Source organism: Rhinichthys klamathensis, unplaced genomic scaffold (genome assembly GCF_029890125.1).
Source record: "Rhinichthys klamathensis goyatoka isolate OS25496 unplaced genomic scaffold, OSU_Roscu_1.1 h1tg000068l_1, whole genome shotgun sequence".
Taxonomy (NCBI): Eukaryota; Metazoa; Chordata; class Actinopteri; order Cypriniformes; family Leuciscidae; genus Rhinichthys; species Rhinichthys klamathensis.
In genome coordinates, this window is record NW_026606611.1 from 4,462,545 (window position 1) to 4,490,348 (window position 27,804).

The following is a 27,804-nucleotide window of genomic DNA, read 5'->3' on the forward strand; positions in this document are numbered from 1 at the left end:
GGTCTGCATTACTGTCGCCACAAATAGGCTAATATTATATTATATCAGCTAGTCTCCTCTGTTAGAGTGAAATTGGTTAGGTGGCGGTGTCATAAAAAAAACTAGAGTCCTAGAAATACGGCCCTGAAACTGAAGCATCGATCCAGTATTGCAGGAATAGACCTTATTCACAGCAGCGCCATCTTTGATTTTTAACAAGAACGAAATCAAGTACAGTATTGTTATTTAATGTGTTTTTGGGTTGTTCTGCCGACAAAACACTGCACAATATATTTTCGAGAAATATAAGTAGACAAAAAAACCCCCCCAAAAAACCCAGACAACACGAGCTGTGGAAAATAAGTAATCTAGGTTTATACAGCTGTTTTGTTTAATTATTATTTTACAGCGGATGCCATTGAAAACACGGTTTAGTCTATCCCTCACAGCCTCGCTTTCATTCCCTGTAAAAAATAACAACAAAGATGGCGCTGCTGTGAATAAAGATCGATAAAGATCAATGGAGATGGTTTGTTGGGCGTGTTTTAGGCAAATGACTAACCTCTGCACGTGGCCCCTCATTTAGGATCCAAATTCACTAACATTAGGGCGATTCAGTACAAATTCATGCGCATACGCAAGTGTTGTGAATTATGCTGCCTTCACGTGCTATCTATCGGAATCGTTTTTTACGATAGTAAAAAATAGTTTCCTAGTTAAAAAATGGACAAGAACGCCCTCTCAAGTCAAATTTTGAATGCGATAATCACGACTTCAGAAGTGGGAAGTAGGACATTTCCGACAGCAAGGCAATGTGAAGGCAGCATTAGGCAAAGATTTTTCTTGAGAAGTTCTCCTGTGCATACAAATACAAAATAATCTACGTAATTATTATTAAATGAGACCCACAGCTCGTCCAAAATTTACTGTCTTAGTAGATGCTACATTTGAATGTGAACTTACTTCACAACTGTAAAAAAAAAAGTATGAATGTGTGTCGTATGAATTTAACACTTACCAGGTTGTCATTGTCATGCTTTTTTTAATGTAAGGATCACAAGAATGGCAATGCAAAGACAAGTTGGCACTTCCAAACATCTTGCAATTGCCTTGTTCCCACGTGACATCGGTGGGCGGGGCTAAAGACGCAGTGACGTATAAGTAGGCGTTGATTTTCTTCTGAGGAGGCGGTCTTTCATTGCACCATGACATAATGTGACAAAATCCAGATTAATCATTTTCTGAGCTTGGTTTCAATTAAAAAGGAAATTTTGAGTTACAAAACTTGCAGGATATTTTTATATTACAATATCCTCTTATAAATCAAAGGATCAAGAAAAACATTTATTTCTTAATTTAAAAGTACTTGGTAAAAAACCTGGTAAAAAATGACGGGCAGGCAATAAAGGAAAGCCTTGTTTTGCCCTCCAGGTGGGCGTCCTTATAAGAGTGTGACATCTTGTGCAAACTATGACTGGATTTCACCGCAACGGCAAATGTGAGTGTACCTTTAAGGACTTCTTCTGTTGTGTCATTATGGTATATATTGACGTTTTTACCGCATTTATCTAATATTTGTAACCCCTACAGGCATAAAAAAAAGGCATCAACACAAGCAGGCAATAATACTCACAAGCTGTTTACTGAAAATGCACATACTGGATACAAGAGGCCTCTCATTCCACTGATACAGGCCTCAATGCTAATTTATTGCTTATTTTTCATGGCACAAAAATAGAAATACAAATTTTTGCCATGCAAACCTACTACTGACAAGCTTTTACAAAACAGGACAAAGTAGGTGCTTCACTAATACAGAAGAACCACACTGTTTAGATGAACTGCAGGAAGCGAGACGATAAAAAACGAGAGTACAAAATAATGGTCATAAAAAAGGACAACACCACACAGTGAGTGATAGATGGGCCAGAATGCGTCAAATAAGAACCTGCACTCCCAGCCTTCACGTGCAAGTAGTGTTTGAAAATCGAGAAACACTAGAAAAAAGAAAAAAACTGCATTCCCAGAATGCTGTGCAAATAATCTCCATCACCTCCTTCTGTCACGATCACATCTTCTTTTCGAAAACTGACATTCATAACTATCATACACTTGATAAATATTTCACCTCGACAACAACCCACCCATCTGACCCCCTCAAACCATGCAACTCTCCATCCCAGCAACCCCATGTATCCCTCCTTCCTTATCTCTTCGTTAAGACTTTATTACGCAGTTGTTGTGCAGTTCCCTATCAGTTCAGCTCAATGCCAGCAGGATTTTAGCTGGCAGCTGTAAAGTGACCATGACAGATCAGATGATATGCTGAAGAGTGATGCTGAACTTCCTAAAAAGTCAAGTACAGTCTGAAGTTATGTAGTTGTTTGAAGAGGTTCTTCTAACTTGCAGCATTACTGGTCATGACCGGATGCTTTGTTGAATGTCTACACACTGGCAAACCATGAGTCTAGGAGGTGAGAAAAACTGTTACGGACACATTAACATATATAAAAGAACAAACTCCACCTATACATACCATCTATAGTGTCAGAAATGATCTACCATGTACCACTGTGATCTAACATTGAAAAACAGTTTGTCCGTTTGGCATATAATCGCTTTCATTGCAGCAGCCGTTAGTCAAATGTATATTAAAGGTGTGAACACAGTAATAGAGAAGATACACAGATGTGTAATGTACATATGAATCAGGAAAAGTGTGTGACAATTCAGCTGGAGTTGCTTTTGTCAGTCTGATCAAGTGATCCAAATGTCATAAAAAATAAAATAAAATAAAAAAGAGCACCAGCTTGATATTGGAGTCCTCTGATTTGTAACCAAAAGGCGAGGGGGCAAAAAACCTTATTTGATAATTCACTGTGCCGATAAGTCTTAATCAAGAAAAACACTGAAATATTTATGCCTACATACAATATAGTATAGATATGTACAAGTATACATACACAGAACCCAAATCAAACCCTCAAATAGCATAAAGACCCCCATGGATTAGGGAGAGGAGGAGTATGATGTGGGTGTTTGAAATATGATGACCATCTCTGTGGTCTGAGGAAGAGTTCAGTGCTTGATGTCCACATACACATACTGATGCCATCACTCAGTCCTTTGTGGATTCTCAGTATGAGAAAGCTCAGTCAATGTAAAAGAAAAGCAAAAGTCTGAATATCAAACTCGGGAGGGAAAGAATTGCATTCTTCCAGTATGTAATTTTTTAGATGACAGAGTACAAGGGTTTCATCTTCTTCAGTGGCTGAGTGAGGAGGAACGACAGTGGACGTTGATGGACTACAGTCAAGATGTCAAGTTGGTTGGGCCTGATCTGATTGGCTCCTGGAACTGGGCGCTTTAGATGGACTTGGATGAATCCTGCTTACTGATGAGGACCTCCAGAAGCCGCAGTTTGGCTTTAATGCGCTTGTACTCCTTGTATTCGTCCATCATAGGCATGCGATCTTCCTTCTGAGCATTCCTGCGGGGGGAAAAGAGCAAAGCTAACATGATGCTTTTGTCCAATATAAAAGTGTTTGTGTGTGTAATGAGAAGTCTTTAATTTGGTAACACTATTTTACGGTGTCATTTTTACACAGTTTCTGATTACGCTGACTTGTGGAACATATAAGAAACCTACAACAACCAAAGTTAAACAAAACAAAAACACTTCACTAAACATTTTAAATTCCTTTCTGTTTTCCAATGCCACTGCGATTTGTTTCGGGGCAAACAATAAAAGGCAAACGTGTTTAATCAGTGTCTTCAAAATCTTGGTTGAAAGTGATTTTTTTAAATCTTGATTAATCACATAATTATCGTGAAAATAAGCATACGCCATTTATCTTGAAATCATTTGCTATATTCAGCAAAGTAAAGAGTGATTCTCACAAAACCATATTTTCATTCAGTAAACTTAAGTGTCTTTCCAAAAAAAGACACTTGGAGACTCCAAAAGGACAACAGATAACCAAATGATATAAGGAGTCCATACAATTCATCAATGTATGCACACCAAAGCACCAATGAAAAAAAAAAAAAAAGACAGAAAAAAGACCCTTTTCAGAATTCAGTCTATAGTATCTGTACAGTGCAACAGCAAAGAGCTTGTTTACATTTTAGACAAGTCAAGTTGCGATACCGAACCACATGGAGATGCCAAAAAAACTAAAACAACTGGCTTGACCTGACTGCATATCCCTACTACAGTACACAGATCCATTCAGGATTACTAAACACAGCAACATACACATGACAAATAAAACAATTATCCTGAATGTGTGTGGAAACAACGTGAATGTATTGAAATGTATCTGTGGATATATACAATGTCAAGAAAGTGCACATGCGCGGATTGTTTACGCATCATTACAACAGACTCACGCATGCTCACTGTACAACTCCTGTACGTCACCGCAATTGTTACATGTATGTGTTTTGGTTCTGTTTTCCTTGTGCCTGCCAGTTTCTAAGTTTCTTTGATTAATATTCTCGCTCACCTGTGTTCTCATAAATGATCTTTTTAGTTTGCTGTGTATTTAAGGCCTCAGTTTGAGTTCGTTTCCCTGTCCGGTATTGTTTGTTAATATGTAGTTTTGACTATTTCTCCTACGTGCTGTCCTTTTTCGTTAAAACGACTCTGTTATTTCTCCGACTCATTACTACACATGACAGTATACCGGACCTAAACAGTTTATTATGTTTGCCGTTTTTCTTCCCTTTTTTCTTTGTTTTTACCCCTTCAGCCCCGTTCACACTACACGCGACTTTGTCGCTGCAAGTCGCCAGGCGCTGGCGATGAGGTCGCTAGTGGGCGTTCCCACTACTGGTTGACTAGTATGACATCCAAAAGACAGCGAATCAGCTTTCTTGCCATCCATCACTGCAGGCCCAGGGGCTAAGGGGCCAAACACACTTCCCACTAAGGCACACATTCCAGCGGACGGCCCTAAGGAAGACTTCGCCGCATTCATGGAGTGGGTGCTGGTGAACAAGGATTCTCTGTTTACCATCGGCCTGGCTGAGGACCACAGCAGCTCCACCCAGTAGGAGGGATTCCCTGGCTCTGCCTCACGCCTCGGCTCCACCAGAAACCATCATCCCTCGTCCCGCCGGCTCCGCCTTGGTCAGACATCGTCCTGCCTGCACCTTCGGCTCTGTCCTTCCCCCGGCTTTGCCTTCGCCCTCAGTCCGGCCGGCTCGGCCTCAGTCTTCAAGATTCCTGGTTCCACCTCGGATGCCCATCGCTACCGCTCCAGCTTGGTCTCCAGTGCTAGCAGTGTCACGTGGGCTCTCCACCTAGGTCTCCATCTCTGAACAGCTCCTTCTCCACCAGTCGTCCCCAGGGAGTTGTCTGCCCAGTTTCCAACTTGGCTCCTACCTCCATCGACTTCGCCCTAGAGCTTCGTCCTGGCTTGTAGGACTTGGTTTTGTCCCGCCCCCTCCAGTTCCTCGCCCTCCCTCCTCAGTCGTACTATTTACGGCGCGAGGACGTGCCTTTTCAGGAGGGGGCAGACTGTTACATGTATGTGTTTTGGTTCTGTTTTCACTGTGCCTGTCATTTGACCCAATTTCTCAGTTTGTTTGCGTAATCATCCCATTCACCGGTGTTCTCATTAATTATCTTGTTAGCTCTTTAGTTTGCTCTGTGTATTTAAGAGTTAGTTTCCCTGTCCGGATTCTTTGTGTTGATGCGTAGTTTTGACTCTTTCTCCTATGTGCTTTCTTTTTTCATTAAAAAGACTCTTTTTGTTATTTCTCTGACTCGTGCGTGTATTACTACACGTGACAGACAGTTTGGGTATCATCTGGCCATACGGCGGTGGGATTTGACGCTCTGTTCAGTCTGTATTTCAACGCAACGCAAGCTTCTATTATCTCTGCCATCTCTGATGTAATAAGCCTGCGATATTTGCGTTCAATTATTTTAATGTGTTAGATTTTTAATTACCCGCATGCGTTAGCGCTTTAACGTTGACAGCCCTAATGTATAAATATATAGTACAGGATTCCAACGTCTAAAAACTGTTTATCTTTGGGCATCATTTCTATAGTAATTCACGCAATTTGACCACATCTCAAAAAGGTGCTAGTAGGAGAGTACAACAGAGTGAACAACAATGGGGCTGATGCTCAGCAGGCTGGACAATAATGTGCCTTAGGACAAGTACTTCATGTTCCCTGCTTGAAAACATCACACATTTCTACTGGTTTACCAATTCAGTCAGTATATCACTCCCGTCTAGGGGAGTTTGATCTTAAGAACGTGAAACGAACATTCAGATGAAATGAACGTGAGAGACCTACCTGCCATTCTGTTGATAGAATTCATCTTCAAACTCTCTGATGGTCCTCCTCAGTTTCTTCTTCTCTGCTCTGGCCTTCCATAGCTGTTCCAGGAGCTCAGGCCTATGGGATACAAGTGGTGTTAAGTTGCAGGATTTCTATATATGGAGCTATAACTCTCCTGATTCTATAGCAACAGGAAACTGTGTACTCAAAACACTCCTGAGCAGGAAACTACCTTTGCACAGCATGACAAGCGCACAAGCTGAGGTCAACTCAGGTTGGTAAAAGTTAGTGACATGGATCTCAGCGGCACCCAATACAGTGTGCTAGACTTAGATCTGGCTGCCTGAGCAGTTGTTTTACTTCATACCAGATTACGGCATGATCCAGCTAGAGGCTTTCAGGCCACCGACTCCTGCAGATTTACTGGCATCTGCCAATCTCTTTTAATCAACCTCATGTGACGAGAGCATGAGCCGATTGCAGCTCCTACCTGATTAACTAGGGGACCATGTGCGTACATGCGCATGCACATAAACAAGGTGTAGAAATCAAGTTCTTATTAATTCTCCCAATGTAGATTACACTTTAAACCCAAGTCCTGCTGGGAAATACCAGACTGAGGAAAATTCAGATGAAACGGCATTTCCTTTTGACCTCCATACTGTTCAAGGAGTGTTTAATGAGGAAGTAAAACTCAATTTCGATTTTCTGGTCAACACTCACATTGAGGAGGCGTTGGAACTGGACAGACGCAGATCGAGATTGAGCTTCCCAGAGTTGAGCACGTCCTCCTGAGTGGGCAGCTGGGAGCTGGGCTGGGCTACTGGGTCCATGATGATTTCCGAGCTCTCGCTCTGCATCTCTACATTTTCCTGCTGGCCCCTGCCTTCCTCCTCCTCTTCTTCTTCGATCTCACCACAGAAGTGAGCAGTTTCGCCCTCAATAATGGGCTGTAACATTTGATTGCGGCGTTTGCTGGAGGGAGAAGCCTGTGTGAGAGAAAAACCTGGTTATTCTGCTTTCTCTGTGTCAAACACACATGAATGTCATACAATCCGAAAACAACACTAGTTCCTGTTTCAACACAACAAAGCAGTATCAGCTTTAATTTTGCAATCCTATCAGATTTCAGCCATTTTCAGTATAATTCATAGAATATACAGAATATATAGAAACTCCAGACTTGGTTTCATATTGCAAACACTAATTATATATTATTTATATAGTCCCAAAAGGTTAATGTGGGTGTGGTGAGAAAGAGGAATAGTGTCTTACTATGATGGGGGTGATGCTGACACGGGTGAGCATCTGCTTGACCAGACGATATCTGTCATACAAGGGCTTTACAATCAAGCGTTCTTCTCGGGTCACCTGTAGGGAAGACTTTTGTCAGAGCATTGTGTACATGAGGACAACTTTTCTGGGCATGGGCGTGTGTGTGCGTGTGTAAAACACCTACTGGGCGCCCATGAAGTCCCTCATAGAACAGAAGGTTCTTCTGCATTACAGTTTTCTCACTAGCAAGCTGCTCCTTGGTCATTTTCTGTGAGAGCAGAATTAAAGCAGAATTCTCAAATTAGACATCAAGGCTGGATAAACTACACAACTTTTAATATCTGAACAGATTTTAAAACGCTAGGCATCATACACTTCGTAAATGGTAAAAGAAAAGAAACTGGGTATCAATACACTAAACGATTGGCACACTACCAGACTCCTTGCCAGGAGACACATGACAAATGAAAACAATGTGTTCTAAAATCGACAGAAAATATCAAACATGTTTGATATTCTCCAACTGGATGGAATCATAGTCTGAAGCAGGGTAGGAAATTAATGTGGGGCATTTTTTGCCCCAAGCCCCCAATTATAAATATGCAGGCAAAAAATTCCCCCGCACAATGAAACAAAATCGATTACGACTGTTGCGGTCAAAGTAAAATCTGAAAATGAATAAAAAGTGTTTATTTTTCTTTGTTCTTTGTTGAGTGCATGAATGTTTTTTTATTTTTATTTTAAGATCAATTTCTGTCTGAAGCTTAAAAAATCTGTCTGTGTCTCCGATTAAACGGCGCGAATATACGATGCGATGACGTTCTTGAATAGAAGCAATAGATCCCTATGAAGCTGTCCACACCAGGAGCGATCAAAAGTTTAGATAACCTGAAGATTCTAGAATGTTGAGTTCTTGTTATCATTGGTGTCTGAGAACAGATTTATTTATATGTTCTCTATACAGATTATCATTTCTATTCATTTTCCACCGAATTGTGCGATCTGAGGAGCTTGAAACGGCGTACAGAGTGCCGTTTTCTTCTGTGCATGTCTGTTAGGAGTCTAAGAGCTCATTCGCACTAGAGTTGTCAATCATATTATGTGATCATAACTCCTGCCCTTCCGAATGACGAAGCTGTTAATTTCCTCGTTTTGAGTTCTCCATAGGTACCCACACATAAAAAACTAAGAGAAAGGTTTCTACAGGTGAAAAAATAAAGCCAAAAAAATTATGTTCTGTTTGTGTTTTTCTAGTGGCTCGGTGTATTTTTATAACAATAAAGAATAAGAAATGCTTACATGAGAAATGCTTAATTCGCTTTATTATAAAACACTACAAATAATGCACATTTGCCCATTATTTAATCAAAATCCACTTTAGATCAGACTCGATGATGATTTCTGTGTAGTACCAACGTTTATCTTTAATTTACTGTTGTATGTTGTGCAGCGGACGAGGTTAAAGCCAAATGGGAATACCTACGAGATGCATACATGAGGAAAAATGAATTCTCTGTCAGCGCCACCTATTGTGCAGCCGTGAATTAGCTGAAGGGTATCAATCAGTGTGAAAGGGCCTTAAATCAGGGGTAATATTTTGTGCAAAAGTCATGTAGCGTATTCAAGCCATTAAATGTTACAAATATACCTTCTTGAGAACTTTTGATTTGATGAGTTCTCAATAAATCATAGCTACTAATTAACGTTGAAGAAGCTGGAACTCACTCTGACGTCCTCCGGCCAGCCGTCCTCGTCTCTTTTGGTTTGGATGCAGCGTTGAATGAGCTCCAGTGACTCTTCTCGGGTGGGCCGGTGTTCCCGTGCCTCACTCTCCACAGGGCCCTCGTGAGCCGACTGATCCAGTGTGGATCCAAAGCTCTTGGGCAGAGTGTTACTGCGTGGACGCGTCTGTGGAGTCAGCTCACTCTCAGCCTTGTGTTTGGCATCTGGGTAACAGAAGGAGACACAGAGAGAAAGACAGCTTTAGGAGACCAGAAGGTTTGCTGGTCGCTGCGGACATTTAGGGAGGAGTTGGCCACCCTAACTGAAAGAAAAACAAGGTCATTGATCAACCCTACTCAGCATCCCAAGATCTGAGAAAAAGTCCACTAGTAGTGCACTGAAGACCTCACCAAGTACAATATCAGACGGCCATTTTTCATTTTCAGTGTACTCAAAAGGAGCAGAGGAAGCACAGGGAGCTCGGTGACTGAGAACATCCTGTGAGCCCTTGAACCTCAGCACCTATCAAATGATAACCCTCATAAACATACACTTTAGATGATTAAAGAAGCTGAGACACGTGGCTGAGAGCGTCCCGTACGGGGAATGCATCTGCGAGACCGCGGTCAGAGAGACAGTCAGAGAGAGAGGAGAGCAGAGAGTGTCAAACTCAAGTGTTGAAGTCTACTTACTGCTGCTTTTATGTACTTACAGAAGTGGGGCGCCTGTCTAGAGGCATTGAGGGGGCGTGACAGTGTAAAATGGGGTGTGTTCGGGACGGAGGAAGAGGACGAGTGGCATCTGTATGACTGAAGCACGGCCTGGTGCCTCAGGGAACCTTTTGGGAAGAGGTGCTGTCGTCCTGCCGATGCGGGCCATCCGAGTGGATTTAGTTAAAGAGAAAGAGAGACTTTATACGACAGTGCACCTCTGATGGGGGGCATCAAATGGAAATGGATGATGGGAAGTGTGGGGGGCCAAACACAGTGAGCGGAGGGGTCTCTGGTAGAGTATGAGGGTGGTCCCATGAGAGAGAGCCCCAGAGCCTCTACAGACATGCAGTGCAACTCCACACTTCTCCACTCTGCCCTACAGGGGACAGGGGAGCAGGCCCGGACCAAGACTGCCCAATAACGGTATGCCACTGACAATCACACACTCCACAGCCAAATCGCTCCCCTGCTCACACAGCCACTCTTACCTTTGAGCTGCTTGCGGATTTTGGTAAGATCAGTCATCCACTTCAGCACCTTTGGATCAGCTGCCTTATCAGCGTGAGAGGGCTGCAAATGACAAACAGCATTATCAATTTAATCGATAATCTCTGAAATTATTCATGCATGACAATGCATGTGCTTTTGCCATTTGTGTGGTCCTTGTCAAGAGCAAGCATTGTGGGAGCAAGTTAAGGGTTTTGCTATATGGTCGCTAAGGTGTTATAAACAATTGTTGGAGTGTTGCTATATGGTTGCTAGGGTGTTCTGGGAGGTTATTTAGGGTGTTGCTTGTGTATGACTAGGTCTTTCTAACCTTGTAGTTTCTCTCTTTTTCGAACTGTTCCTCAAAGTGCTTAATTTTCTTCTTGAGGTTCTGGAGTTTCTTGGTGAGCTGATGGGAGACAGTGTCTCCTTTCAGACTGTCTTTGGAAGTCAGAGAGGCACGGCGAGGCCTGTGAGACATGACATAAGCATGAGTTTGATTGACAGTGTATCCGAGTATTCATAAGTGATTGTGGTTACTCTGCTCACCTCCCACAGGACAGAGTTTTGGTGGAGGAGGTGGCATCGTGGTCCTGCTGAAAGAACCGCTGACTGTGGCCAAAGTCCAAGAACCGCCGGGCCAGTAGTGGCTGAGCATCCTCTTCTAGAGGCAGGGGCATCATGCGGCCCGCCAGCGGGGACAGTTGGGCCTCCCCTGATTCGGCTTCCTCTTGCCATGGCATGAACACTGGCACAGGGTCTGCCAAAGACAGACACATACGCTGTCATGCAACCAACATCATCACAATGTTTGTTTTTCCATTAAATACATTTCAAAATAGACTTAGAATTTCACAAACAGCCATAGGTTGCTTTGTGATATTAACCTGAGGTCTAAATGGGTGAGCTGCTCTGATACATAGTGAGCGAGCAGGACAACACTGTTATTTGGCAGGTGACTATTCTGGGTAATAGTGCACAGTTTATTGTCATCCACTCTGGCAAACATTCACACACACACATTTTGGAGCCAAAATATTTAAAGAGCTTAATTGCTGCAACAGTCATTGTTTATCGTGCTTAATGCAAGGAAACATGCTCAGAGCAGAAGTCACATTGCCCACATTGAATGTACTGGACCTGGGCCTGCTATGGAAACTTGAAAGCTGATCAAATTTACACTGCATAGATGTCTGACATGGTGGTTGATTAGGAGAAAGCCGATGCATTTGCTGATGGCAGATGGTAAATAGTGGGAGTCAGCAGGTCCAACTGTGTGATGAGCCGAATGGTTAGTCAGAGTCGGCGGGTGTGTGTGTGTGTGTGTGTGTGTGTGTTGGGGGGGGGGGGGGGGGGGGGGGGGTAAAACTTAAACTGAAGGCGTTTTTACACCACTGAACTTTTAGGCCAGGGTCTTGGTCTTTTTGAACTTGGTAGGTGTGAAAGCTAGAGTATGTTAGAAAATGGGGATCTGGGGTACAGTGAATTCAAGTTATTGGACAGTTAAGGCCTGTTCACACCAAGAACGATAACTATAAAGATATTGATAACATCCAAACCAACAAATGACAATGTTCTGTTTATTATAAGAGTTATGTCATCTGCTGCTTTGAATGCTCAAGCTCTTTAAAGTAGGATAGATTCTGATTGGCTGTCAATGTTTTTATCGTTTATCAGCAGGGGGAAAAAATTTGTTCTGAAAGTGATTCCAATTATATCATTCATCTATGTCTTAATCATTATGGTTGTAGTGTGGACTTCCCTATTCTCAGAATTAGAACAATTACTACAACTCTATAGTTATCATCCTTGGTGTGAAGTCAATACGGCCTAATTTTGCTGAAGTAAATTACTTTTGTACAATAATACAATAAAAGGTCAACATATACAATCGGGCCTGCTAAATGCTACTTGTCTTGAAAGAAATCGCTTTTGGAGAGCAACAACTGCATCCACAAGTGTTCTGGGTGCACAAGTTTTGGTAATAAAATTGGGAAGCCAAAAACACTTCATTTTAGCGCCTGATAGGTATTAACAGTGGAACTCGGTGGTTGATGTTGAAAGTGTGGTTTGAGGTCAAAATAATGCAGTGTGAGAAGAGAGCTGTGGGGTAAAGGGGAGGGGGTGGAGTCAAACTCTGGTTCGAAACAAGTGTGAAAGGAGTGTGACTGAGAGGAGCAGCGGGGGATGGGCGAGCTGTGGAGATGCTACTTACCGCTCCCTTCTCTCTGCAGGTGCATACATGTGAAGTCAATGGGTGGGAAATTGATGGGGCATGATGCTGACCAGGCATGGGCGGAAAGAGAGATAGCACAGAAGAGTGCGGTGAGCTATGAGCCTCACACACAGAGACATACATACACACACTCACACGTAATGCTGTGGATCTATGGCTGAAATATAAATGAGTCATAACTAGCATTCATTCACTCCACATAAGCCATATTCATGATTCACGTACATCTACACATACATGAGAAAACAGAACAGTGCATGTTGGTGATTTATGAATAATAATGGTTTACATTCCCTATTTATAGCTCTGTGATCTATTAAATTCTCTAAAATTTCAGAGTCAAGGGCACTGTCAACATTCAGCCACTGCATACATTCACTAGCACATCCTATCAGTCTTATATATGAGCTTAAATGTGAAGTTTGTAAGCCACAATTTGTACAAACGTAAAAAATAATGACTGATTTTAAACAGGTTTCCTTAACCCTCCCCATTTTCCACTGGTCGGATAAACGGATGCATAAAAGTTAATTGTTTTCCTGTTTATTAATTAATTCAATTTGAATAAGGACCGTTTTTTGCACAAGGCTATTTTGCAGCATTTGTTCCCACAGGAAACATTAGCAGTTAATATGCAGTGCGACTTGTAATCTTTTATAGAGACATAATAGAAAGTTACCTTCTTGTTCGCTGTCCGAGAAAACGCTTCTGGTCAAAGACTGAGGGCCGCTGACTGGCTCTGTGGATTCAGTATTAGCATTCAGGTCACAGTCGCCAGGCTCCTGTGTGTCATTGGATAGGTTTAGTTAGATGCTTCAGTCTCACAGCGTAGAAAAACAGACAGAAGCCTAGTGGTACAAATATACTCACACAGGTGATAACATCAGCCTGGTCCATCTGCTCATAGTTCGGGTAGTTCTCCCGTCTGTGTGAAGATGAAAACAAATGACTATGAACTCCTGAGTGAGGTGATGACAACTGTGTGATCTGTTCCCTTCACGCATGTCAATTATAGAACTATACTATGCAAGCTCTTAAAATGTCTTGCTAGAAAAAAAAGAAGTAGTCATATTTAGTCTATTAATAAGACCGTAAAACAAGCAAAGAGAATTCAGGCTGAATGACAAACTGTGCTAGCTTAAAGTGTATCCAAACTTTACTAGTCACACCCACACATATTATACAGGCTAATTATGCAGACTAAGGAAACTAGGACACTAGCTTATCAGATGTAAGATGTAACAGGCTTACAAAAGTTTTACAAGAACACAATTTGAAATTTACAAGCTATTTATAGCTAGACATTTCTATTATTGTTTTCCATTAAAAGAACAGAACAATTTTGATTGTTTTCTTGTAAAACGTTATTCGTGGAAGCTTGCTCCAAGAAAACCATTTTAGCTTGCAGAAACTTTTTTTTTTTTTTTCATTAGAATTTTTTTTTCTGCATGGCAGCTGAAGTCCAGAAATACACTCCATGTGAGTACACAAACGCAATGCCTGGCCAGCGCTTTCACATGTGCGGCCTCATTGTTCGTACTCAATGTACATTCTTGCGTGCCTGAGTTCAAGGAGGCAAAATATCTGTGCCATTCAAATGCCCATGCCACTAAAAATATTATTCAGGCAGCTAGCTAAAACATGTCAGATTGAGTAATGTGTGCTATTAAACTGTTATTTCACCATGACAGCAAATTTGGCAAATTTTTGAAGGCAACAACACGATATTGAACATAGCTAGAGCATTTGCGGTCATGTACTTGTAAAGTATGCTTCAGGTCTCAAGGTGTGGCCACATTAGTAAAATTGCAGCAAAATCTTCATGGGGAAATCTTTTGCCCTCACGCTAAACTCCTGAATTAAAAATTACCTTAAAAATGAGCTGAACAACAGTAATTGTGAACGCAACTTAACACCACCAATCTAACCTTTCTATGGTGAGATTCTCAGCATCTATGAGAGTCTTTGTGTCAAGGTCCATCCCAGAACTTTCTTCCATGACAGGGCTGCTGAGCTGAGAACCTGGAGATTCCTGCGGGGAAAGGGAGGGTAATTACCACTGACTGTACCAACAAGTTTAGAAGTGAAAAAGATAATACGTCTTGGCATTATGCTGGAGATATCGCACAATGCCAAATGTTCTCGAAGCCATCTGAACACTCAAACATATCTAGGCCTTGTGCGTGTTTATTGATGATTGCATCTCAAGGTCGGCAGCTGATAAGACTGAGGAATGGGGTGGCTCTCTGTGGGAGGGTGTGTTTGGGTTGAGCAGGTGGCGCTGTCATTTCTCAGGGTTGTCTATTAAAAGAAGGTAACCCAGTTCATATGTTCCTAACCTGTGGCCAGGCCAAGAACTTTAGGCACGAGTGGAGGGAAGAGAAGCCTCCCCAAGAGACTGTTAATGAGAGTCGTCAGTGAGCCAGGATCCCAGACAGATTCGTCATTTTATTACACCTCTTGGTTGAGCAGCTAAAGAGTGTCAAGAGACACAAACCTTTAGCGTCAGCTATGGTTGCGCGTCTTCTGAACCATCCTCATCTTGTTACTTAATTAGCTACTTGAGGAAAGTGCTTTATCTGAAATGTTTCATTCGCACTGGCAAAGTGTTAAATGGGGGACGATTGCTGGTGCCTGCTGAGAACAGTTGATGGTCTGCTTATCTGACAGGAAGGCCCTTGTTTCTCACTCTCCTAAAGAGAAGCAGCTCTGCCGTGTATTACGAACCTTGCTGATAGCAGAAAGACTACTCATATTCAAGGCCAGAAATGGTCTAAGACAGTGGTTCTCAACCTTTTTGAATCCAAGGACCCCATTATCCACAACAAAATTCAAAGACCTCCAAACCCCAAGTTTTGTTCTGAAAAACAATTTCAATCTATGGGCTTAGCTTCTGTAAATTAAAAAAATAAGTGAAATATACTTGTAAATAAAATGAAAATACAATAAAAAAATTACAGAAGGGTGTTAGAGCTGAATGTTCTGTAGGGCAGCGGTTCTCAAAGTGGGGTCCGTTTTTATAGAATTATTTCTTGTGTCTGTGCTACAAGTATTCTGTGTGTTTTGGTTCAATTTTATCACATGCTCCAGAAAGAAGTTCACGGAGGTCGAGACTGCAGAAAGAGCATCCTGTTTGTTTTCATTATTTATTGAATTTACATGACTTCCAGTCGTTTGTGATTTAATGGATAAGGACTAAGCATAACGATTGGAGAAAAAAAAAATACTAACAGTTTTTATCCAATAATATATTTCAGTGTAACATAACTAGTAAAAATGTATATTAGTTATAAAAATGCCCATGGCTTATTAAGATTTTATTACCTAACCTGACATCTACAAAACACACATTTAAAATAGGGCTCTCTCATATATTCAGGTTTTCCAATTCTGATTTTTCAAAGCAAACTAAAAGTTTTTGAGGGGGTGAATTTTTTTTTTTTGATTTTCTGTTGGTTTAGCTTATTTAAATGCTTGTTTTGTCTTATTTTAAGACATTTTAAGTCATCTAAAGCTCCCTTTTGTACGTTTGCCAAGACCCCCTTGATTGAGAACTACTGGTTGTTCTAAATTGGCTTTCTTAGTTATGTTGTATAAAATAAATAAACAAATAAAAATCTAAAACCTAAAAAGTTTAACCCTCTAATTGCTTACCTCGCTATTCTCTGATGGCAGGCTCTCCTCTGTAGCCTCTGGGATTGTCTCAATTTCTGCCTCAGATTCCGACTGCACATCTTCATGGTTCTCAGGCCCTGGTGTCTTCTGAGTAGGGCTGTTTCTGTGGAGGAAAAAGATATAGATTCACATCAACACATCAAAAAAAAACTTTCAAAACAAACATCCATATTCAAACTTCTCTCCAAACACCTGCTAAGTTCAGCTACAAACAAATAAATGCCAGGGTCAGTGTCCATATGTACTGTGTTTATTGTCAAACTCACCCTTGAATGGGTTGGGAGTCCAACACCTGACTCTCATAGCTGCCAAGCTCCTTGTCAATAGAAGTCTGTAGGTCCAACAAGTGCTGTTCAACTGCAGCACGGATGGTCCTCTGGATTATACTGCAAATAAACACATTCAAGACGTCTGACACAAGTATTCAAAATGGTTTCCCATTGAGGCCGAAACATGCAGTACCCCTATTAATCATTGTTTGACCTATTAAACAAGGTCATCCAAGAAGTTTTCGCTGCAAGCTCATCTTTCTAACAAATAGCCCTCTATCCTGAGCACCACAGATTCTTGTGTCTGAAAATAGACATGTTTTGAGCTTACTAAGACTTTCAGTATTATAACAGCCAAGTCTCTAATGTCGACACAGCCAGTTCCCCAGTAAGGGACACAGGACCTATGTTGAATTCACATGTTTTGTGTGGAACGTTAGACCCCCAAGCATGCCTTCCTAACTAACCTCCACGTGCCCATCTGGGCCAAAAGGCACGTTGGGTCACGCCGCCTCTGCATGCTCCATATTTCCAACAGCAAATCATTAGAAGATGGCGTTGTTGAAGTGATGTATGGCAAGCCGTTTTAGCTTTAATTGTACCCAGCCTTACTCGTCGTAATTACATTTTTACTAGTAATAATTCAATTAGAGAGCTCTACAATTCAATTCTTACTAGTAACAATTACAATTAGAGAGCTCTCTAATTCGATTATTACTAGTAACAATTACAATTAGAGAGCTCTCTAATTCAATTATTACTAGTAGGGGTGTAACGATATTTGAACCGAACCGAAAAACCGCGATACACCACCCACGATACGTATCGCGATACTCTCATGGCGAACCGAACACGCCCCGCCCCCTGCTGCCCCGCCCAGCCCCGGCTCATTGCACCTCATGTGTTATGTGTACACAACGAATAGGGCTGTTGCCTAACCACCATTAACCACATATAATCGCAATAAGCTCAGTGTTTTGTTACTTTTGATAATAAGCAAGGTGTAATCTTTCAAATTATGTCTATTTGATCACGAAATGTAAACAATAAATGCCGTTTTGGCGCTCTTAGATGTGGCGTGACAGATATCACTGTATGCATGCGGCAGCGCGGAGCGCGATCATCTCTTCCTCAGTTACAGAATAAACAAGAATGAACCCCCGAAGGTATGTTGAAAGATACAGTATACTTACTGAAAGGCATCATAACTCGTGTAAACACTCAATCAGTGTTTCAACAGCGGAAATACGTCAATAAAACGCTTAGTTTTCCACATAGCTTTATATTTACCTCAGGCAAGTCATTCAGTGTCCACAGCTTGCTGGTTTGCTAACTCTTTCACTAAATAAATGGTATATATTAGCCTATATATTATATTTTACTTAACCTGTTTATGATATCTTGATTATTTAATGTATGTTTAAAATAGTTGTCATGAAAATAACAGCAACTGTGTAAATTATTATATGACAATAACAAATTAGAGTAAAAACATGTTAATGCAAAAATTGCCTTATGTGTAGTTTACATGTTTTCATACAATTTGTTATTTGAGTGTTGATTATTATTATATAATTTAGGCTAAAAGTAGGCTCTGTTGTTAAGCTTTAATGTTATAGTAATGTGCAAGTAAGGGCTGTAGTTTACAGCATTAGCAGATAATTTTGTTATCCTTGAGAAACGTTTACTTGTAATTGAATTAATTTAAAGACAAGGACACAATTTGTTCATTAAAGCACTGTTTAATAAAAAATAAAAGAACCGAACCGAACCGAACCGAGACCTCAAAACCGTGGGACGAACCGAACCGTCAGGTTTGTGTATCGTTACACCCCTAATTACTAGTAACAATTACAATTAGAAAGCTCTCTAATTCAATTCTTACTAGTAAGAATTACAATTAGAGAGCTCTCTAATTCAATTCTTACTAGTAACAATTATTATTAGAGAGCTCTCTAATTCAATTATTACTAGTAAGAATTACAATTACAGAGCTCTCTAATTCAATTCTTACTAGTAACAATTGCAATTAGAGAGCTCTACAAATGAATTTTTACTAGTCATATGTCTCCATTGACTTCCATTCATTTTTAATTAGAGAGCTCTATAATTGAATTGTTACTAGTAAGAATTACAATTAGAGAGCTCTCTAATTCAATTATTACTAGTAAGAATTACAATTAGAGAGCTCTCTAATCCAATTCTTACTAGTAACAATTACAATTAGAGAGCTCTCTAATTCAATTCTTACTAGTAACAATTACAATTAGAGAGCTCTCTAATTCAATTCTTACTAGTAAGAATGCAATTGCAGAGCTCTCTAATTCAATTATTACTAGTAAGAATTACAATTAGAAAGCTCTCTAATCCAATTATTACTAGTAACAATTACAATTAGAGAGCTCTCTAATTCAATTCTTACTAGTAAGAATGCAATTACAGAGCTCTCTAATTGAAATTTTACTAGTAAAAAAACGAATTAAAGATATGTATAATTGGAGAGCTCTGTAATTGAATTAGAGAGCTCTGCAATTGCATTCTTACTAGTAACAACTGAATTAAAGAACTCTCTAATTATAATTGTTACTAGTAATAATTGGATTAGAGAGCTCTCTAATTGGAATTCTTACTAGTAATAATTCAATTAGAGAGCTCTACAATTGCATTCTTACTAGTAACAATTGAAATAGAGAGCTCTCTAATTGAATTAAAGAGCTCTGCAATTGAGTTGTTACTAGTAAGAATTGAATTAGAGAGCTCTCTAATTGTAGTTCTTACTAGTAACAATTGCATTAGAGAGCTCTCTAATTGAATTGTTACTAGTAAGAATGCAATTAGAGAGCTCTATAATTAAATTACAGAGCTCTTCAATTGTAATTGTTACTAGTAACAATTCAATTAGAGAGCTCTACAATTAAATTGTTACTAGTAAGAATTGAATTAGAGAGCTCTCTAATTGTAATTGTTACTAGTAACAATTGAATTAGAGAGCTCTCTAATGGTAATTCTTACTAGTAACAATTCAATTGTAGAGCTCTCTAATTGTAATTCTTACTAGTAACAATTCAATTAAAGAGCTCTGTAATTAAAAATGAATGGAAGTCAATGGAGACATATGACTAGTAAGAATTCATTTGTAGAGCTCTCTAATTGGAATTGTTACTAGTAAGAATTGAATTAGAGAGCTCTGCAATTGTAATTGTTACTAGTAATAACTGAATTAGAGAGCTCTCTAATTGTAATTGCTACTAGTAAGAATTGAATTGTAGAGCTCTCTAATTGAATTCCTACTAGTAAGAATTGCATTAAAGAGCTCTCTAATTGAATTAAAGAGCTCTGCAATTGCATTCTTACTAGTAAGAACTGAATTAGAGAGCTCTCTAAATCAGTTTTTACTAGTAATAATTGCATTAAAGAGCTCTCCTAATGTAATTCTTACTAGTAAAAACTGATTTAGAGAGCTCTCTAATTTAATTGTTACTAGTAAGAATGCAATTGCAGAGCTCTTTAATTCAATTAAAGAGCTCTGCAATTACATTCTTACTAGTAAGAATCGAATTAGAGAGCTCTCTAATCGCAATTGTTACTAGTAAGAATTGAATTAGAGAGCTCTCTAATCGCAATTGTTACTAGTAAGAATTGAATTAGAGAGCTCTCTAATTGTAATTGCTACTAGTACGAATTGAATTGTAAAGTTCTCTAATTAAATTTTTACTAGTAAAAATGAAATTACAACAAGTAAGGCTGGGTACAATTTAAGCTAAAACGGCTTGCCATAGTGATGTGGAGGTCTCTGTTTAGCTAATGCCACAGAATTTCAGGACCAGATACACAAGCTTTGCCTGAAGCTGTTCAGTTATAGATACTTCAATGCATTTTCTGCTCCGAGAGCATTTAGAAATGGGATAATATTCTTCCCGTTGCCACAATTTGCTTCTGGTAGTCAAGGCTTCAGTTGAAAAGCCATTCACCAGTAGGAAACTAGAAGCAATTGAATGTAATTTATTAATTGTTCTTAATGTGATTGTGGGTTTCATTTCATTATGAATACAATTAGTGGAATCTCAGCAATGGACAGCAATTTGGCAGAGTATAATGGCAAAATTCTACTTTCAAATCTATTTTTATGAATTAGAAAGTCGCAAAGCAAATTGGTCTCTTTGTCGGTAAGACATCATCCCTTAGTTATCTGCTTTTAAGAACATAATCACATTTGTTCAGCTTTATTTTGCCTTCTCTCCATCTAAAAGGTCTGTTTAGTGCATACTGTGGCCCTTTGAATGAACAAATCTGATTTAGACCAGAAGATAATTGCATGCAGACCAAATTAATGTCAGCTAAATTAACTTCAAATAGACAATGAAAATGGACCTATTGGTCAAAGAAAGGCTTTGTATGCTGTTTATGTCAAGGTTTCATAGCAAACAAACAAGACTCAAAGGAAATCATATGATTCAAGATAAGAATTTATATATATATATATATATATATATATATATATATATATATATATAGTTGCCATCCATGGCGACCGTTTAAAAAAAAATAGTAGAAGACACTTACTCGGCAGATCCTGGAAGAATGTTGATGGAAGAAATATGTGAACTGGAAAGAGAAGAAAAGGAAGCAAATATTAGAAGTATATTAATTGTATGATCTTACCTACTCAGCCTCTTTGTACAGTAACGCCTGTATGTGCCGTGCCATCAGGGAAAAGAAGTATAATTTAGCATACATTTCCTCAGTCACGTACTTGGGCATCTGAGAGAAATTGAGGGCAGGGTGACTTGCAGACCCGTAAACAAACTCAGACACGTTAGGAACGCTTGCTTATATAACACTAGTTGAGCACTGCTTGTTAACACCCGTGTCTGGTTCTGGGGTAGGAACAAAAAGGGCCCTGATGGGTACAACAGGTGCTCCGCCATACGTTAACTTCTCACAGGCAAGGCCACATCAGCACACAAACAGAAACAGGACAAGCGTGAAGTTCAAGATCAGCTTTTGAAGTCCTCCGTGTCATTTGGTGACAGCTGTGCGATCTATGGTGCAATGTATTGACCCCTTAAGCTCTTTAGGCTGCTAGGAAGGCTCGTGTTAAACTAGTCATCCCATGAAAAAGGAAAAGCACCTTTTTCTAGAAACTACAGTCTATGTAACCCATGACAGTCAAGGTTACAAGTACAACATCAAATGATTTCTAGGATCTGTGCATCAAAAAGAAATGAGCACTGAATCAGATGTGTTTACTTTAGGTTTATTAATTTTGTTAAATTAATAAACTTACATAGTCATGAAATCTGAAAAAAATCTGATAAATCTAACTGCTGACAAAGATTTTATAATTAACCTCTTTCCACTTAGACTTTCCACTGTAAAAAAAATCCTCTAAAACATAATAAAAGTTTAGACAAACATGTTTAAATAGTGATCACTATATATATATATATATATATATATATACACATACATCCTGGGGCCAGTTGCATAAACTGCTTACAGGTTAGGCATCCATTTTTTTTGTTTAAGACTGTTCATAACTTTTTTTAAGTCAGTTATATAAAAACGTACATTGGCCTTATTTGATACTGAAAAGTAAGACTAACTTGACTAATTGCTAGTGGGTCATACTAGATCTTAAGACACAGTCTTAACATAATGGCGTAAGTATATGCAAGTATTTGTAACTGGGCCCTGGTGTCAAAAATTAGTGCTCGATTAACCTTTTATGATTCTTTGTACAACTGTATAAGCCCACATATCCACAGCATTTTTTTTTTAATTATATGGCTTCACAGAAACAAAACTACAAGGCTAAAATAATTCATCTCAGATATCTTAATTTAGATACATGAAAATGACTTTGCCTATTTAAAAATAGTATGGCCATTGAAAGAAGAATTGTCACAGAGGAAGGAAACTGATGCTAGGGCAACTAGACTAAAGGAAGCACTTTTTGAAAAATGTCCTCGAGTGTGTTTTTTCTTAGTCAGCACTGAAAAGTGCATCGCTCGATATTGCAAGAGAGAACAAAACGAGCGTTGTTTAAGTGAGATTCGGTATCTTGCCCACACAAAGCTCTAAAGCAGTAAATGAGATCAGTTACAGTAATGCGTCCACACTGACTGTACATTACTCAGTATGAAGCACTCTAATAAAGAACCTTCTGTAATGTCTTTCCATTCATTTCCTCTGCTGCAACACCTCACCTGAACTCTAATGTTGATGATTTAGCCTGAGAAACAAATCAAAACTATATATATTGATGATGTAGACGGTCTGGCTGATACTGAGAGAAGATGTTCATTTAATGGTCGATAACCTATATGATTGATAGTATAAAATGAAAAAAAAAAATGCATCAAAAAAATCTGCAGGCATCAAAACATTACAAGTTCAGTAGAGAAATGGCTTAAATCTACATTGTCCCCAATATATTAGTGTATCAGCAATCCAAATTCCTGGTCTTATTGTGAAACGCACATTTAAAAAAAAAAGTTTTCATAATCTTTGACCAATGTCAGTTTACATATTTACATGCATTTCATTTCCGGATAGTATCTGGATTTTCCAATGGGTTTCCAGTGAGAACGGACAGAGATCCTATTGCACTTCGTCACACAAAAAGGAACTCGACACATTTCATGTTGTCTTTGAAAATAAATAAATAAACAAAATCACCAGGGCTGAGGTGTGAATAATAAAGGAGCCAAAAATAAAGTGTGGTGGACAAATCTAAAAGTAATATGCTGTGTCACTATAAGATCAGCTGAGGCTTTAAGAGGATTACATACAGACGGCTTCCTCTGACTCGGCACTTTATCTTATCAGCAGCGACACACACACACACACACACACACACTCACGGCAGTCTTTCCCTCCCTCCCACACACACACTTGAATGGAATTGTGTGTGAATTAAATGCTGCATCATGCAGTGATTCATCATTTTAAAATTCTGCCCGAGTCTACATCTCTCGTTTTCACCATATAACCATTTTAACTCATCAGCAGCGTTACATAAGTTATTAGTGCTTTCCATCATGCGATCTGTGAGGCAGTGAGCAGTCTTATCTGACTGTCACACGCAGCCTTGGTTGAAACCAATAAACAACACTCCATCGGAAACAAATCAATCCACTTCAAGAGTTTCACCCTGAATGACAGCTTTTTCTATCACATTCACAGCTCTTTTTCCACTGAATCGCTAGATTCATTACCTGTGGAGAAGGACTTGACAAGCCATGTTCTTCAGTTTGGTTCTCGTTGATGAGCCGTTTTGGTTGTTAACGTTGGGCGTATGGTTATCCTGATTGGGCACTTTGTGGTGCTAAAGTCTGGATGAGCAGGTCAAAGAGCAAACACAGGCTGCCGGAGCTCATTCTGCGGAGTCCTGTATGTGCTGTCTGCCTCTGTGTAGGATTCGGCACTCTGTTAAAAAGTGCTGCAGTGGAAGAGCTGGACCCTCGGTTAAATACACGACCGTCTGACGCAGTCTCGTTGCTAGTGCTCTGGGCCAATCGCCTCTCCATACACACACAGAGACAGAGCACTTCCTCCCCCCAAATCAAAGTCAAGTCTGCATACTCAAACACCTGTTAGACTTTTATATAACCCTGTCACAGTCCAAACATCAGACAGTCTTCAACCATTACTGCACTGCTGTTTACAGTTAGGGGACTCATTGTCGGACAAAAATACACGCAGACACATGAATACAGACATGGATGCCATCCTAAATAGATATTTCAGCTAAAAATTTAAATTCTGTTAACATCATGTCATTCAAAACCTATTGATTCTTCTGTGCTGCTCACTAACAACTTATGTTTTGGTCTGTTTGTCACAGAAAAACATCATATGGCTTCAGAAGACTTTAAATATAGCATGAAAGTCAATTAGAACACTTTTATGGGGCTTTTGGGAATTGAAATTTGGTTATGGCATGGAGAAAAGCATGAAAACAGTCTCCCACTGAATAACGATGCATTGAAATTTCGTCGTCTGAAAATATTTGGCAGAAAATGAATTTTCAGTTTTAGTTGAAACAATAATAATTTACCTTAATGGTGACATAACAGTTCTCCGATGGCACGTTTTAGCCGTCACCATCTATTTTGAGCACGCGACATGGATAAGCTACAACAGGTAAACATGTCAACTGTCGATCTTCATTTTGATTATCTGAGATCTTTTAGTCTACGCTGTATTAAGTTGATGCGTGAACAAAACTTCGCTAAACATTATTAGTAGCACGCCTCCCATCCAATAAACGCAATAAGCTTTTTTTATTTTTATATGAGAATAAAGTTAGTAAATTCTGTCAATTTTATAACAAAATTCAAACAATAAATGTTGTTTTGATACTCTTTAATGTGGTGTGACATATCTCTGTAACCATATCTATGGCTGTGACCTTAATCATATCAATAAAAAGTTGATACAAAAACTTCCTCATGAGCAACTTAAACTCTGTAAAATGTCAGTAAATTCAGTAATTATCCTCATCACTACCACCAAAGAGTGAATGACAGAATTGTCATTTTTGGGTGAGCTATCCCTTTAAGCAGTACACTCTGTCAACTACCAATCCCAGACCGATCAGAGGCTGGTCTCTGCCAGTTGGAGTACATATCACACTTCCTAGTGTTTTAAGGATGAGCAAGTGTATCAATTAGCAGGAAACAAAATAAGAAGCAACTTCAAGAACCAATGCAATGACTCAGTTGTCTTCCCAAATGTAATTTTGATGAGTTGAGAATGAGAAACCCCTTTAAACATGAGAGACAGAATGTCAGAGTAATACAGACGTTGTCCTGTATGGCAAGTACTTTAATAGATTGGTCACAGGGAGTATCAAATTTCCCAGCGTGTTATGGGTGCTGCTTGACATACCCAGGTGGTAGGATGTCAAAAGAAGGGTGAAACCCAATAAATGTAGCTGGATGCCTGGGCAACGCTTAAAAAGAGGAGTGGAAATGAGTTATTGCACTTTCCATGTATTGGCTGTCCATGCAGGCCAGGAGTTCACGTTGAGTCAACACTGCACTTGTTTTGATGGCTCAGTATAAGAGTGCATGGGAAAATGAGACGACTTGATACAGAGGGGAGACTCTTAAATGTGTAGACTAGAGCCCGACCGATATATCGGCGGGCCGATATTAGGCATTTTCCTAACTATCGGTATCGGCATTTATAATGGCCGATAAATTAATATTTTTTAAAAATGCGGGTGCGGTGATTCATGTAAGGACGGCGCTGCCAATAAAGCACATAAAAGCTGTCACAAAGAATTGGCAAAAGTAATGATTGTGAGTACATCAATTATAGCAAGGAGACATTTTAATTGTTTATTAATAAACAAGTGTTTTCAGTCACTGTCGCTGCAAAGTTGACAACGCTGACTCGCGATCTTCAGTGAACACGCCAGAGAGAAATGCACATTTCATACGGATTACAGCAGAGAGCAGTCTGTCTTTCGTTTTGAATTGTTCTGTTTAAAAGTAGGCATTTCAATATAGATATATTTCTCAGGTCTATAGCCTATGCTGAGTTTCAGTTAATTTATGAGACGAGTTGCAGTTCACGCGCCGGCGCCTCCGTGTCGAGATTATCTATTGTCGGCTATATTTACTTATTTATTAAATCCAGGCAATTGGTTGATGAAACATTGATTAAAATTAAGATACAAAAACAAAATTCACTTTAATGAAAGGCTAAAAGAATATACTAAAGCCTTCAAACTCTATGTGTGGCAGAGTGCCACACATATTAAAGATATTTTTTGGGGTGTTTTTTTTTATTATGATAAGAGAGTAAGCGAAGTGGGAGAGAGAGAGAGGGGGGGCCGGGATTGGGAAAGGTCCACGAGCCGGGACTTGAACTCGGGTTGCCCGAAGTGCAATGGCGCTATATGTCGGCGCACTACCCACGAGGCTATCACCGCCCACTAAACATCTAAGCTTGAAACCTAAAGGTTGTATGCTTGAATCCCACGCAGGCCAACAGGCACTAACCACTAGACTAGCGGAACATGTCAAATTTAATATTTATTAAAAGTCCCCAATAAAACTATTATTTCTTTTAGAAAGACAAAGTTTGGACTGGGCTGATCGTTATTAAATGCCAACATCCCAATCATTAACTTTTAGGAGTACTTAGCATATAGATAGTCTCAATGCTAAACGACCATTAGCCAGATTTTATTTTTTTTCAGTCTGGAGGAGTTAATGCTAATTGACATCAGTCAGAGCCAGTCTAAGACTTTGGAGCAGAAAATTGCATAGTGTGTGATAGTCTGCAGCTAAAAAAAAAAAAGTGTGTCTGTGCCTATGTGAAGCCACCCAGTCGGAGGACTTCAAATATATGTTTGATATTTTGAGCCGATTTTAGAACACTTTTTTTTTCATTTGTCATGTCTCTCCTAGCAACAAGAAGCATGTTAACAAAGCAAGCAACTGTTTAATGCCCAGTGTTCAGATTTTAAAAGTTGAGGAACCCCAAGAACCCATATCCTACAATTTCGGTATGAATACACTTAACAGTTACATCGCTAGTGTTCCAGCCTTAGTAAACATGTTCTAAAATCTACAAAACTCAATTTTCACTTGAAATTGCCAACTCTCTTCAAAACTGTTGTCGCTGTAAATCAATATCAGAGTGAACATCCCTTATTTCAAACAGACTAAAGTACAGTCATCTGTAAAGTATCTATGAAGGCCTCTCTTTATCTATAATATAAAGCTGTGTAAGCACTGTAACTGCAGTCATTAGGAAGTCCACTCATAAGGGGCCTGAAATTAGTCACTGACACTTCCACACCTATAGCAGACCGGCGTTGTCAAAAACTGTTCACACATTCCAAAGCTTGAACAACATGTCTCAAGAACACCAATCTACTGCCGCTTATTTTAGAGCTGTGTGAAAAGTATTTTCCATTGCTGGTGAAGGATACATTGCAGCGCTTATATTTAGCTGAATGTGCGACACCCTTTCAGATTCCACTGGGGCACAATGGGGGCAAGTATAATCACTGCAGGACCCCAACGAAACAAGTCCTGCTGCTCTTTCTCAAGAAACCACCAAATACAGTGGTTTCCCGGTGGCTGTCCGGTTTTGTCATTTTATCATCTTTAAAACACACATGACT

The 27,804-nt window shown here is 39.6% G+C and overlaps 1 protein-coding gene across 5 annotated transcripts in view; it reads right to left on the reverse strand.

Annotated features, from left to right (window-relative positions):
- Positions 1-1,602: 1,602 nt before the first annotated feature.
- The window catches only part of fam13b (family with sequence similarity 13 member B), a 55,937-nt gene continuing 29,735 nt past the window's right edge, over positions 1,603-27,804 (reverse strand). For 2 of the 5 annotated variants that reach the window (XM_056250313.1, XM_056250314.1), the window contains 17 exons: positions 21,219-21,260; positions 16,653-16,772; positions 16,366-16,489; positions 14,640-14,743; positions 13,582-13,636; positions 13,391-13,493; positions 12,691-12,756; positions 11,025-11,235; positions 10,807-10,945; positions 10,478-10,559; positions 9,989-10,138; positions 9,280-9,500; positions 7,739-7,822; positions 7,555-7,650; positions 7,003-7,268; positions 6,295-6,396; positions 1,603-3,469 (listed from right to left, as the gene is read on the reverse strand). In XM_056250313.1, coding sequence (XP_056106288.1) covers positions 3,346-3,469; positions 6,295-6,396; positions 7,003-7,268; positions 7,555-7,650; positions 7,739-7,822; positions 9,280-9,500; positions 9,989-10,138; positions 10,478-10,559; positions 10,807-10,945; positions 11,025-11,235; positions 12,691-12,756; positions 13,391-13,493; positions 13,582-13,636; positions 14,640-14,743; positions 16,366-16,489; positions 16,653-16,772; positions 21,219-21,260 — 2,089 coding nt within the window. In that variant the 3' untranslated portion in view covers positions 1,603-3,345. The remainder of the gene's footprint in view (positions 3,470-6,294; positions 6,397-7,002; positions 7,269-7,554; positions 7,651-7,738; positions 7,823-9,279; positions 9,501-9,988; positions 10,139-10,477; positions 10,560-10,806; positions 10,946-11,024; positions 11,236-12,690; positions 12,757-13,390; positions 13,494-13,581; positions 13,637-14,639; positions 14,744-16,365; positions 16,490-16,652; positions 16,773-21,218; positions 21,261-27,804) is intronic. The other 3 variants (XM_056250315.1, XM_056250316.1, XM_056250317.1) reach the window with 3 other exon arrangements.